The following is a 14,965-nucleotide window of genomic DNA, read 5'->3' on the forward strand; positions in this document are numbered from 1 at the left end:
CTGGACACATATGCTTCCATTAGGATTATTTTACTCTGTAATGTTTATCTATGCATTTTTTTTTCTTAGTCATTCCGCCCGCCAGTTAGGCATGCCTTTATCCTGACCCATTTGTGTCTTAGTAAACTGTTAATTTACACATAGTCACGACATTCCATATTTTCCTCTTACCGCTCCCCCACAGAAGGTTTCTTGTCACTTTTCCAATTTTTTTTGGGAGGGGGGGGCAGTTAACATTTTACCACCCACTAACAAATTGCCACGAGAAGACTGTGTTCTTTCCAGAATCTTTTACATCCTTTAGTAAAATGACCTGTGTTTCACGCCTCTAATTTCTGGAACCTGTGTTCATAATTAATAGTAATGCAATATGGAAAAGAGAGGAGAAAAACACAAAGAAGTACCTTCATAAATAATAGAGAAATACTATAGAGTTAATATTAAAAAGGTAGTCCCCTGTGCAACCACCAGTCGTTTCCGACTCTGGGGTGATGTCGCATCACAATGTTTTCACAGCAGCCTTTTATAGGGTGGTTTGCCATTACCTCCCCCAGCCATCTACACGTTTTCCCTAGACTCATTTTACCAACCTCGGAAGGATGGAAGGCTGAGTCAACCTTGAGCTGGCTACCTGAATCCAGCTTCTGTCAGGATTGAACTCAGGTCGTGAGCAGAGAGCTTGGACTGCAGTATTGCAGTTTTACCACTCTGTGCCATAGGGCTAGAGTTAACATAACAGTAAGTTTAGTGATAATTTGGAAAGTTTATTTTAAAAGAGGATAAATAATTGAAAACCTGTACAAGTAAGAGAATGGCAAGGACTTGTGGGGGCACTGCATTTCCCCCTCTCCCGCTGTTACCTCTTTCCTTTCCCTGGAAGCCCCCATAGCATCCCCCTTTTCCTGCTTTCTTCCCTTCTCCCCCCATTCTGTGTTCAGCTTTCCCGTCTTCCTTCTGCCGGCAGCCTCTAAATGGAAAACTGGCCATGTAGTGCAGTGTCAGCCAGTGGGCCAGGCCCAGTTGCTTGGTGCTGGCTGCCGAGAGCTCAGTTGTGTGGTGTGGAGCTTGCAAACACTTCGAGGGGGGGCACCTCACTTTCTCCTGTTTTCCCCTCCCCACACTATTTCTTTTTCCCTCCTAATGGCATCCCTCATATCCTTACTTTTCCCTGCCTCCTTTTATCCTATTGCCTAACTAATCAACCTGTCTTTTTATCCGCTCCTCCATCTTCAGCTAATATTGGTTTGCTTCATTTATATCCTGCTTTTCTGCCCAATGAGAACCCAAAGCAGTTAACAATATTCTCCACTCCACTATTTTATCCTCACAAGCACTCGGTGAGGTAGGTTAGGCTGAGAGTATGTGACTGATCCAAGGTCACCCAGTGTGCTTTCACGGTAGAGTGGAGATTCAGATCTGGGTCTCCCAGGTCCTAGTTTGAAGCTCTAACCCCTACCCCACACTGTTTTCAATTGACTGGCTGCTGTTGAATAGTAACAAGCAGCCAGTTCTGAGTGAGTTATGCAAGTTGTGTAGCATCAGGTCACACAATGGTTACTGGAAGGCCTGGCCCCAACTAAGACTTGGCTGGCAATGCTGTTAGGATTCCTAGCCACCCGCTGCGGGCAGGGTTTCCCCGATTTCAGGGCCTCCAGACTATCAGCACAGGATTGGCCAGTGGGGGAGCCCCCCCCCCCCAAAGAGTTCAGTTGGTGCCAAATGTGCCTAGCACAATGGCATCACCTGGAAGTGGCATAATTGCACCAGGCACGTCACACGGGGATGCTCTAGTATTTTGCTTTAAAACTCTATGGTATCATAGAGTTTTTAACCAAAATGCCAGCATGTCCCCGTGCGATGTGCCCAGCTCAGTTACATCACTTCTGGATGATGTCATCACATCATACATGCACTTCGTGTGTGCAAAGACCAGGGCTTTTTCTGAGCAGGAACACCGTTCTAGCTGGCTTGGTGTCAGAGGGTGTAGCCTAATACGCAAATGAGTTCCTGCTGGGCTTTTTCTAAAAAAAAAAAAAAAACCTGGCAAAAACAGTCCCCCCACCGGCAGCCAAGTAAGACCTGGCAACCCTAAATATTGTTGTAGTTGCCTAGCAATCCCCTCAAGGGCCACTGAGAAAGAATTCATTTCATAAAGCTAGAGGCGCAGCTTCTCTCATTTTGGGAATTTTACCCCCCCTGTGCATTTTTTAAAAAAGAGTTCAGTTTTTTTCCTGCAAACCTGGGGCTTCCCCCCCCCCCCCAGTTTTTCAGAAAGATCTGTCTTGTCTATTTATGGCTCCAGTCTCTGGATTTAAGTATCCACAGAATTGACCATGTTGAGAATTAGATGTATTGATCACTTAATTCTGTTAACTTCAAAGGACATGATTCTGATGCAGCAACAAACCATGTTTTACTACTTCCATGGACAAGCTTGGGGAAAACCTTGATAGCTGGATTTGAGTCACATGCTATGGTTTGTTCTCTTCCTTGCAAATCAAGATTTCTAAATACTGGATTAATCCTGGCTTGTGGAGAATGGAAAATCACCATTATTTGTGGTTTGGATGGACTTGCAAACTGTGTTTTGCTATGAACTTGGAAGTGTTTAAGTACTGAACCATTCACAGAGAGCAGAGAGAGTGTATAGTCCTAAGGATGCCCCACGGTTATTCACATAAGAACAAAATGTCATTTAGGGTTTGTAGAATCTTTCGGGATCAAGTGCCGTGTTCTACTGGAGAAAGTTTTTCTTCCAGACGTTTCGTTCTCAGCTGCGGAGAACATCCTCAGTGGCGTTGCAGCCGGAGCAGGCGCTCAGACCTTCTTGGCTGCTGTGCATTGAGTGGGCCCACTCAATGCACAGCCCACTCAATGCACAGCAGCCAAGAAGGTCTGAGCGCCTGCTCCGGCTGCAACGCCACTGAGGATGTTCTCCGCAGCTGAGAACGAAACGTCTGGAAGAAAAACTTTCTCCAGTAGAACACGGCACTTGATCCCGAAAGATTCTACAAACCCTAATGATGTTACCAGCCGTGAAAACCTGAAATCTTTGATAAAATGTCATTTGTCAGTTATGCCTGAACTGTGTTTAAGTTTTTTCACCCATCACTTAAGGGGAAAAAATCCAGCTTCTTTGACAAGACACCCCCATCAACATAGTCATATAGGACTGTTGTAAGATACTATCAAAACAAAACTTTATAACAGTTTCCATTTGTTGCCACTTTGAAGAAATGATAGGATTCATCTTATATACCTTCAGCACGTATGTCATATTTTGGTCCAGTGCCTATGGTATTTATTATCATTTGTCAACTTGCATGGTCCTAAAGATGCTATAAGTCTTGGAGAGGAGATCTTGGTACGCCTTTAACATTAAGTGAATCTGTTGAAAGTTAATCAGGTTTCAGGTTGCCTCGTGGTCCCTTGATGCCTTCGCCACTAAATTTTTGATTCAGAAATACTGCATCCACATTGGGGAATGATTTTGCATCTTATTGCAAGTCCTAACATGATCCCTGATTTGTGCAGATCATAAAATCTCATCAGGTTTGCTTGTCCTCTCTTCTACCATGACGTTTTGATGGCAATGGAATTGGAAAGAGTCAAAGCTATGGGTGGTTGCAATGATTCCAGGTCTTTATTTTTTAAAAACGTTTTGCCTCAAATACTTAATAGATCAGACATCTTATTTGAATCTCTCTCTTTTCTCTAATACCCAACTGGAGTAGAGGTGCCGTGTTCTTCCTACCAAGATTAACCTCCTTGGATGTGTGTGTGTTTTATGTGCCGTCAGGTTGCTTCCGAATTATGGCAACCCTATGAATTAATGACCTCTGGAAATCCTGTCATTAACAGCTTTGCTAAGGCCTTGCAGAGCAGACCAAAGGTTGTGGCTTTCTTTATTGAGCCCTTGGCTACTCACTACCGACAGAGAGTGGTCTGCATGGCAATGTGATGACATCGTTTAGTTTGGCAGTCCTGCCCCTTCTTCCACAAAATGTTTTGTTGCATGGTGCTTGCTGTTGCTCCGTTCCAATCAGCTGCCGGTTGGGGAAGATCTGCCCATTTGGTGTTGAAAATGATGTTGGCTCCCCCCCTCTTGAGAATCCCGGGGCTTTTTGCAAATGTTCAGGCATCTTTTAGTTTGCCTTTGAGCCTTGAAAGCGTGCCGAGTGCCAGCTTTTCTCAATTTTTTCTCATGAAAGCCGTGTGTGTTCGGACTCTAACAAGAGCCTACAGACGGCACACAAGCGGCTTGGCCTCTGGCGTTGTCTCCTATGAAACATTTCCATTGTGTTGCGAAGGGCATTCTGTTAAGCCAAGCATTGGAACGAACAGCTCTTAATGCACTGGAATCCGGTTGCTTTCTCTCCCCTCCGCCTCCCTGACTTTTCGGCCTGCTGCCGGAGAGAGCTCCGCTGCCCGTCTTGTCTTCCCCTTAACAAAGCCAAGCCCCGCACTGGTTCTGTTGCCGCTGCCTTACGATAAGAGAAATGCCAAGTTTTCTATATTTTGCTTTTTCTCATGGCCCTTTCACCCGTGCAGTTGGATTATTTAAAGAACAGGACATGTCTGGATTCGGTCCCAGAGTTTGCACTCATTTCAGATGCCACTCTGGAAGGTTAAGGTTCTCCGTAAAGGATTTGTTCTGCAACAGAGAGGATGAAAAGGAAAACCCAACGGGTTGCTACTTGTTCTTAAATTATTGAGCCTTTTTCTTTTTTTTTTAAAAAAGGGGAGTTTATAGAGGTAGCATTGTTACTGTATGGAAGAGAGAGAGAGACCTGCAATCATCACTGTGCTTTTTAAAAAGTGCCTAAAGATGCTGGCTGCTGTAGAACAGTAATTAAAAACCACACAGCTCTGCCCTCAGGCGCCCAGGCTCAGAATCTGCAGTGTTCTGTGTTTTCTGTTGTTGTTTTTTAAAGTTTGGTCTTGGGTGCATTTGCACAGCTATTGCACATGATTAGCCCTGTTTCATGGGCTAATCAGTCAGGGACTGCCTGGTATTTACTAGGAAAAAGATTCTGACCAGGTCTGTGGCCTATTCTGTAAATTACCAGCTGTGCATATCAGCATCATGGACACCTAATCACCTGAAACTGCCTTATACTGAATCAGACCTTGGATCCATAAAAGTCAGTATTGTCTGCTCAGATGGGCCATTATTAGCAGTCAGCCCCCTCCTCTCGCTGATGGGCAGTTTAAAGATAGAAAACCACAAACACCCTTCCTAATATATATATTTATTCGATGAAATATCATATGCTGCAGTGCACTGCCCGGCCTAAAATGTCAGAACACGGGTGCCAGCAAGAGACGAGGTTGGACCATAAAATGCAATACGACACAAAATGGATGCCAAGTCAGGGCAAGTCTGGACACATAGTTTAGACGTGTGCAAGTAAGAGTGGTTGACCTAGTGACGACCTCCTCTCCATCCTAGAGATGCAAAGTTCAGGACAATGGGTCTCCCAAGACAGATTGCTTCACCTTGGACTAATCCCATCATATGCCCAGCCTCTTACCCATTACTCATTTTACCCTAATGATGCAACACGTAACCTGGTAGCTTTCCTGTCCGACATCAAGAATGTCATCAAGAAACATTAACACCTATAGTTCAATCTCATCAAGGTCTCCCAAGATCTTTGCTCATCCCTGGAAAAGTCATCAGGTCATTGTTTTGGGGGGTGAACATATCAGACTGCCCAAGGGAACATTTTCCCCATAACTGCAAGCACTCTGTTCCATAAGAGTGTGTATGTGTTCCTGATACTAACAGCATGGAGCTCCACTTTGTGGGTTTCTTCTCTTCTTCCCATGAAATGCTGGCCATTTTGCTGCTGCTTCCTGAACCTCTACAAGATTTGGAAAATATTGCCCTTCTCTAAAAAGCTTTCCCATTTCCACCCTGCCTTTCCTGTTAATTAGCTCTTGTATGTGTTGAAGTGTGTTTGTGTGGGTTTTTTTGACCTTTTATTTCTCTTTCAATAAAAAGCCTTTCTATTTCAACTGCTGCCTGGTTTATTTGAGAGCTCTGTTAAGGGGAAAATATTGGTATATGTAAGTGGAAAATCCCAGTTACTCCTCTTGCTCTGTCTCCTTAAAGCTAATTTCCCCAATTTAGGAGACTGCCTACTTGGGTAACACAGTGGCATTCCAATGTCTCAGGCAGATACCTTTCACATCATCTACAACCTAGTCCTTTTAACTGGAGATGGTGGGGATTGAACTGGCTCAAAGAGTGCAGGCAACAGAGCAATCACTAGCATGTAAGACAGTATAGGCAAGACTTCATCCCTCATAAAAGTCACCTCCTGAGGCGAACCATTGCACAGCAGCTTTGCTCTTTCTACAGGAAAGCCCTCCTGACTCATACTGCTTTGCACATTGCTTTCATAATTTGCTGACTTTCTAACAGAAGAGAAACAAATTATGCAAAGAAAGCAGATTTATCTGTTGCTTAATTGATATCCAGGCCACAGAGTTCAGATTGCCTTGACAGAGAACATTTAATTCATTTATGGGGTTAACTATCTTAATCAGATCTGGGATTCCCCAACTCATTACGAATGCTAACCTTCTCGCATTTTTCTTCATTAGATTTGGAAGTTATACAATAATATGCTCTCTGTAGCTCCTGCATTTCATGGCCCCTTGAAAAATGCCTTTTTTAATCCTCCTACATAAAATGTATGAATAGCGAAGGATCCACTCATCACTTCTGAAGAAAAGGGCTCTAGTCCACACAAACTTAAAGCTGTTGTTAATCTTTTAAAATGTTGTTAATCTTTTAGAATGCTATAGGGTTGTATTTTTAAAAAATGTTGAATAAATGTGCAATTGCAAACTTGCCCTAATGTTTTTTCTTGGTGGGGAGCATAGTTCAGGGGAACAGATGGTGCCCATATAGAAAGATCTAAGTTCAGTCTTGGGCATCTCCAGTTAAAAGGAATTTCATTAAGCAGGTCCAGGAGAAGCTTCTTGCTTTGGACCAGGGGAGAACTGTTGGCAGTCAGAGGAGATGGACCACTGGCTTTGTTGGGAGGGGCCATGGCTCATTGGTGGAGCATCTGTTTGGCATGCAGAACGTCCCAGTTTCAGTCTCCAGTTAAAAGGATCAGGCCAGGGGTGTCAAACTCATTTGTTATGAGGGCTGGATCTGACATAAATGAGACCTTGTCGGGCCGGGCCATGCCAGGCGGGGCGGGTTCTTATTTAAGATTAGGTAGCAGAGATATAAACGTTATAAAGGACACAGACAAACTCAATTAAAGTTTGGTTTTTTAAAAAATTTAAAATAAAACATGCTTAAAACATTAGCACTCATTGGTCTTAAAGGTGCTTTCTTTATATTTCTCCCATGGGATCCAGGGAACTGGGCAAAGGAAGCTTTGGCTCATCCTCTTCCAGGGTGATGGGGAGCCTCAACCAATAGAAGGAAGAGAGCCTTGGCTCAGTATCTCTGCTGTGCGATTGAGATTGTCTGGCAAAGCAAGCTCTGCCTTCCCCTCTTCCTTCCCAATGGAGGAGCCTCAGCCAATAGAGAAAATGGAGGTTTTGCACTGTAGCTGCTGTGCAATTGAGCAAGCCTGGCAAAGCAAGCTGTGATGCAGAAGGGAGCAAGAGAGAAAGAGAAGGAAGCAGATGGCAACCAGTTGCTCGGGGCCTGATAGGAGCCCTCTGGGGGGCCTGATTTGGCCCCTGGGCCACATGTTCAACACCCCTGGATCAGGCAATACAATAGGTGATGCGAAAGGCCTCTGCCTGAGAGCCTGGAGAGCCATTCCTGGACTGAGTAGACGAGACTGACCTTGATGGACCACTAGACTGATTCAGTATGAAGCAGTTTCATGCATTCACGTGGTCCAACTCAGTGTAAGACAATTTTGTATTTGGATCAACAGTCCATTTTGGCCCAGATGGTTTATATGGAGCCCCCTCCCCCAGACTGATTATATTGGATGTACAAGAGCAGGCTTTGCTCATTATTTTGGCTGTAAAAATGGTGCATCCGAACTCTCCTTCCAAAACATTCGTGTGGCGTATGGAAAAATAAGAGTGCACAACAGCATGACGTTTTGCCATTGCACTGCATAACAGCGTCCTACCAGAAGGTAATGTACAGGGAGTGACATGCAAATACCTGGCCTTAAAACACCTGTCCTAACAAGTCAGTGTGAATGACTCCGTGAACATTGCCAGCCTCTCTTGGGAGGGAGCTCCACAGGGCTCCGTTCCTCACTGTCAGAGATTGTGTGTGTGTTTTCAGATCTCACACTGTGGATGAAACCTGGAGCAGGGCCTCCCTTGCGGGTCTTGGTAAGCTGTGTGTTGGCTTTCATTCTTAGGAGAAACGATTACAGGCTAGACAGGAGCCTGGACCATAAGCCCAGAAGAGTTATGAGCCAGTCCAAATGTATACTAGAGGTACTAGAGAGCACACAAAAGCTTACGTTCTGAATAAAACTTTGTTGGTCTTAAAGGTAAAACTTGACTCCTGCTTTGTTCAACTGCTTCAGACCAACACGGCTGCCCTCTTGGATCTATCTAGAGGTATCTCTGTGAGTCACTGACATTCAGAGGCCTGCAAACAGAAAAAGAGAGCCATTTATCTGGAAGTGGTGGGACGTTTTGGGGTGTAGCCTGAAAAGGGGAAGGTTTGGGGAGGGGAAGGACCTCAGGAGGGAATAATGCCATGGAGTTCAGCCTCTGAAGAAGCCATTTTCTCCAGGGGACCTCCTGATCTCTGTAATGTGGAGCTCAGTTGTAATTCCAGATCTCCGGGCCTTATTGTGCGATGTCACATTGATATACTGTCACATTGGGCGTTTTCGCACTCACCTTAATCAGCAGCGACCCCCCTCTTCACCGCGCAGGATCTGCGCGGATTTCGCACTAATTGCCGCGGAGCACCCGGAAGAGCCGGAAAGTCCCGCGGCTTTTGCGGCGCAAATGGAAACCGCCAAAAACCAGTTTCCATTTGCGCCGCAAAAGCCGCGGGACTTTCCGGCTCTTCCGGGTGCTCCGCGGCAATTAGTGCGAAATCCGCGCAGATCCTGCGCGGTGAAGAGGGGGGTTGCTGCTGATTAAGGTGAGTGCGAAAACGCCCATTGATATACTGCTGGAAGTGGAGTAAAATCTTTTAAACTGACATTGGACAAGTATTATTTTGTGAAGAAATTGAACCATACGCACCACATGGAGCCTTCGGGTTTTCTTCGCTTTCACTTTCCATGTGACTCTTTTTGTTTGTTGCTTACCTGGAGGCTAGCAAGTGATAACTGTACTGCTGATGCAAAAAAGCAAACTGCCAAAGTGTGGAGTCTCTTTTGGCTTGCCCAGAACGGTGCACAAAAAACTTGGGAGGCGGTAGTGGCAGCAAGAAGAGGACGATATGGTAAATATCTCGCTTGTCTGTAGAGATGCAAGGAACTGATCTTATATAATATAATCTCTGACATAAGTGTGTTTATGGATCAATGCAAACTGTCATTGCTCTCGTTTTCCCCTGTTTTGACCACTTGAGTGTGAAGGCATTCAGTTGATTGACACCCGAGGAAAGGAATGCTTTTCTGCTTCATTGCTCTCCCCCCCCTTGAGTGGCCAAATCCAAAATAAGAGAACATGATTTCTACTTTCCTTGCAAGACACTGAACCCATGGCCTTTTTTGTCTCTTTTGCTCTTTAGGGTACGACGATGCCTCGGAAACAAACTTGATACTGCACAGCGTTCACTCCGTAAAACACGTGCAAGATAATCGCCCCAGACCCATTCGTAGGAAAAGAAGCATTGGTGAGAAATTGAAAATTTTAACATTGAATGAGAGCAATAAGACGGGCTGGGGTGGGGAAGAGGAATGGAAGGAATTGTGGTTGGTATGAGCATGTCTGGGAAATCCTTGAGCTTCTGCACCCTTTCCTTGTCCTCTGCCCAATGTCTAGGAAATGAAATGCATCCTCAACAAACTGTAGTTTGTTCATTCATTCCACAAACTACAGTTTGATGGTTTTTCATCTTCTCAAATGGCATCCTAATCCTAGATTCCAAACCAGATTTAGAAGGAGAAGAACAGATTGTGGCTTTGGGGTTCCAGTGAGATGTCAAACTGAAGTACTGTAAAAGTGGAAGTGTTTTATTTTCTAGTCATGAACAGGAAAGGGGTGGGGGGAGGATTATGCAAGCCCTGGAATTCCTTAGCTATCTGTGTTACTGCAATAACTGGTTTGTCATTACGTGTAAATTTTCTCATTCTTTAAACAAAAAAGGAAAATAACCTGATGAACCCAAAGGAAAAGACTTCGTATTTTTAAATTCTTTTCTGCAAGTCTCTTTTTCTTTGGTGGGTAAGGCATCTGGGAAGGACAAGCACAAGAAAATTCTTTGCATTCATCTTGCATTCATCTTTCATGTTTGAGCATGTTAACGGCAAGACATAAGTTAAGAAATGGGATGCTGTGGATTTAATGTACAGTCCCACAGTGTGTTCTGGTTATGCTAGAGTACCACAAGAGAAATGCAGATGTTCTAAATAAATTATATCTGAGTTCTCTGGAAGTTCACCATGCCAATCCACAGAAGAGACTGCTCGTTGTGTCTCTGTATGACAGATGGCCCTGCCCTCATTTCCTGATCAGTCTCCTTTTATGGTTGGGGCCAGATAATTGGCCTGTCTTTGTGCATTGAATGTGATAGGTCATTCACTTGCTTCTAATAAGAACATAAGAGAAGCCATGTTGGATCAGGCCAATGGCCCATCCAGTCCAACACTCTGTGTCACATAAGAACATAAGAGAAGCCAGGTTGGATCAGGCCAGTGGCCCATCCAGTCCAGCCCTCTGTGTCACACGGTGGCCAAAAAAATTATATATATATATACATATATACACACACACACACACACACACACACACATATATATATATATATATATATATATATATATATATATATATATATATATATATATATATATATATATATACACACACACAAACTGTGGCTAATAGCCACTGATGGACCTCTGCTCCATATTTTTATCTAACCACCTCTTGAAGCTGGCTGTGCTTGTAGCCGCCACCACCTCCTGTGGCAGTGAATTCCACATGTTAATCACCCTTTGGGTGAAGAAGGACTTCCTTTTATCCGTTTTAACCCGACTGCTCAGCAATTTCATCGAATGCCCACAAGTTCTTGTTTTGTGAGAAAGGGAGAAAAGTACTTCTTTCTCTACTTTCTCCATCCCGTGCATTATCTTGTAAACCTCTATCATATCACCCCCGAGTCGACGTTTCTCCAAGCTAAAGAGCCCCAAGCGTTTTAACCTTTCTTCATAGGGAAAGTGTTCCAACCCTTTAATCATTCTAGTTGCCCTTTTCTGGACTTTTTCCAATGCTATAATATCCTTTTTGAGGTGCAGTGACCAGAATTGTACACAGTATTCCAAATGAGACCGCACCATCAATTTATACAGGGGCATTATGATACTGGCTGATTTGTTTTCAATTCCCTTCCTAATAATTCCCAGCATGGCGTTGGCCTTTTTTATTGCAATCGCACACTGTCTTGACATTTTCAGTGAGTTATCTACCACGACTAATGTAGATACAGAGGAATTACCTGCCCTCAGAGAGGCTTGTCTGTTGTGGAGCTGCATGAATCCCTTTTCCAGGCCTCTCTCCTGTTTAGGAGATATACTTAGTACAGTGATTTGTTCAGATGCACAGCGAGAGCAGAGGGCTCTTCTGAGACTGTGAATTCTTACTCGTTCACATTCTTAAGTAACTCCCCCCCCCCCCCCCCAACCTTTGTACCTTAGGAAGGGGTTAAGTGTGAAAGGAGCCTCCATTTTTAATTTTTTTAAAGTTTGGAAAAGATGTATGTGATTTGTAACAGGAAGTCTTTTTTTTTTAAACCACTTAAAATAAAGAAAAGCATATGCTTTGTTGAAACTTTCAATACACCCTAGAAAACAGGGTGCTGAATAAGGCCGTTAACTTTATTTAACTGAGCCTGCTTCGGCGGGGAGGGCGGGGTATAAATAAAAATGTATTATTTATTTATTTACATTAGACTTTTATCCTGCCTTCTCTGCAAGCGGACTCAGGGCAGCTTACAACAGTCGTTTACACGATTTAAAACATGGTGTCATGAGGAAGTCTAGCATTGTCGAAGACTGTGATAGTGTCGCAAGTGGCCAAGTCCTGAATTTCGTGGACTTTAGTTTCTCAAATGCCTGTCTGAAGTGTGTCTTCATAGGCACAGCTTGCAGGCTGGGAAACAGACATGCATTCGGCATGACCTAATGAAGGGATGGGCAACTGAAAACACTGGACTACCTAGCTGATGCTGTGCAGACCACCAACCCAGCCATGTTACAAAGGAGAATGCATTCTTTTCTTTCCATCATTGCTGATAACTCTGTTCCTGCTAGCAAACCAGTAGCTCAAAAGGTGAAGACAGGCATAACATTTTTGAAGCAGCGGGGGTCACTGGGGAAACATCCCTCTTGCTTAAAAACATACTTGTTTGCTCTCCAGCATGTGTTTTTGAGGTCCTTCAATTCCAGTTCTGCAGCTGTGCAGTAAAAGCCACCTCTGTCCTTTGAAATTAGCTTTGCCAAGCTCCAGGTGGGACCTGGAGATCTTCTGAAATTACAACTGATCTCCAGGCTAGACAGATTGGTTCCCCTGGATAAAATAGCTGCTTTGGAGGGTGGACTCTCAGGTATTATAGTGCTGAGGTCCTCCCTTCCCAAACCCTGTCCTCCCAGGCTCCGCCCCCCAAATTTTCCCTGGAGTTGGTAACCCTACTTAAAATCCTTCCTCCAAAGCTGCCTTTCTCGTAAAGCCTTTGCCACAACTCTTTGGGGCCCATCCTCTGCTGAAACAGAGCCTAAGGGTGTGATCACGCCAGCAGTTTGGCCCAACATAGCCTCCCTTTTCCTCTGGATCAAATGAGCATGATCAAACGTGCACATCTGATTCCTGTGTCCACTCATCCCTACCTCGTGCTAAAACCACTCCTACATGAATTAAATAGCCACCAGAATTTGCATGAATTAAATAGCCACCAGAATTTGCATGAATTAAATAGCCACCAGAATTTGCATGAATTAAATAGCCACCAGAATTTGCATGAATTAAATAGCCACCAGAATTTGCATGAATTAAATAGCCACCAGAATTTGCATGAATTAAATAGCCACCAGAATTTGCATGAATTAAATAGCCACCAGAATTTGCATGAATTAAATAGCCACCAGAATTTGCATGAATTAAATAGCCACCAGAATTTGCATGAATTAAATAGCCACCAGAATTTGCATGAATTAAATAGCCACCAGAATTTGCATGAATTAAATAGCCACCAGAATTTGCATGAATTAAATAGCCACCAGAATTTGCATGAATTAAATAGCCACCAGAATTTGCATGAATTAAATAGCCACCAGAATTTGCATGAATTAAATAGCCACCAGAATTTGCATGAATTAAATAGCCACCAGAATTTGCATGAATTAAATAGCCACCAGAATTTCCGTGAAGCATTTCCATGACGGGTTTTTGGGTGTCAAATCTCCTGGGTGTGCCATGTAAATGTATGAGCAGTGTGAATGTTCCACTTTCTTTCTGGTGTGTGCTTTTTTTTTTCTCCTCCCAACACCACTCCAATATGTGCTTCAGCACCCGCATAGAGCATGGCCAGGAGCATGTGTGCACTTGTCTGCTTGATGTCCCCACAACTGTTTTGAAAATATATATTTTTAATGTGTAATTTTAAAACAGATAACCAGGGGGACAGACGAATGGCTAAATGTCATGTAGAGGTATATAAAATCCCAAAGTTTGCTTGCAGAGCACTCTGAGAGAGAGCGGATAAGAAGGCTATAAGGGTGAGGATTGGCCTTCTAAACAGCTGGGGAAATTGCAGAGAATTTCTGAGTTTGTGTGGTTGTGTGCTTGCTGAAAACTTCTGAATTTGTGTGGTTGCTGGGGAACTGCTGTTTCTTTCGTTTGAGTGGGCTGGAGGTGATGGTTGCTGATTGACTGGGAGTAGCTGTGTTCCTGGGGCAGACTGAGGCCCCACCCTCTTTGCATTATTAAGCTGCACCTTGCCAGAGGCGTGAGCTGAAGGGCGAGAGCTAAAGGGTTTTTGGCCTGTGGCTCTTAGCCTGGGGACTGTGTAAGAAGCCCAGGAAGGACCAGGAACCCGGATCATTATTTTCCTTGTGTTCCCAGTAAGGTAAGTAGACCCCCCAGAAGGAGAGCCACATAAACACAACAGGATTTAAAGGGGGACTGTATATTTTAAAAAGCTATCGTGAAGGTAGACTGATAACAGGGGGGTGGGGTTTTTCCAGTGTTTTGCACTGAGTGCCACATGTATGACTACCTGTGCTCAATGCAAGGAGCTCCTGGTCCTCAGGGAATGGCCAAGGTGACAGACCTGGAGAAGCAGAGACAGCCAGTTAGGCACTCGGAGAAGACTCTTGGGGACGTGTTAGATGAGCTCCACTCTGAACATGGCACCCCGTTGCTGCCAGGGAACATGAGGGTTAAGAGGGAATAGGGCACCGTGCTGAGGACAAGGGGAATGCATCCTCAGAAGGGACCTCTTCTTCAGTTGGTGAGTGGGTATCCTTTCGCGCCAAGGAACCATTCCTGGGCAGGGAGGGAGGAGGGGGTCTTGGTAGTTGGTGATTCAATCCTTAGGCAAGTAGACAGCTGGGTGGCAAAACCGTGTACTGACCATATGGTGACTTGCCTGCCTGGTGCGAAGGTAGCAGACATTACGCGTGTTGTAGATAGGCTGATAGTACTGGGGAGGAGCCAGTGGTCGTGGTGCATGTTGGCACCAATGATGTGGGGAAATGCAGTCGTGAGGTCCTGGAGGAAAAATTTAGGCTGCTAGGCAGGAAACTTAAGGCCACAACCTCCATGGTAGCCTTCTCAT

At 44.4% G+C, this 14,965-nt stretch overlaps 1 protein-coding gene across 1 annotated transcript in view; it reads left to right on the forward strand.

Moving 5' to 3' along the window:
- The window catches only part of PDGFA (platelet derived growth factor subunit A), a 73,539-nt gene that overhangs the window by 33,054 nt on the left and 25,520 nt on the right, over positions 1-14,965 (forward strand). The window contains exon 3 of the mRNA XM_060260844.1: positions 9,701-9,805. Within this exon, the coding sequence (XP_060116827.1) occupies positions 9,701-9,805 (105 nt within the window). The remainder of the gene's footprint in view (positions 1-9,700; positions 9,806-14,965) is intronic.

The sequence above is a fragment of the Heteronotia binoei genome, chromosome 20, assembly GCF_032191835.1.
Source record: "Heteronotia binoei isolate CCM8104 ecotype False Entrance Well chromosome 20, APGP_CSIRO_Hbin_v1, whole genome shotgun sequence".
Taxonomy (NCBI): domain Eukaryota; kingdom Metazoa; phylum Chordata; class Lepidosauria; order Squamata; family Gekkonidae; genus Heteronotia; species Heteronotia binoei.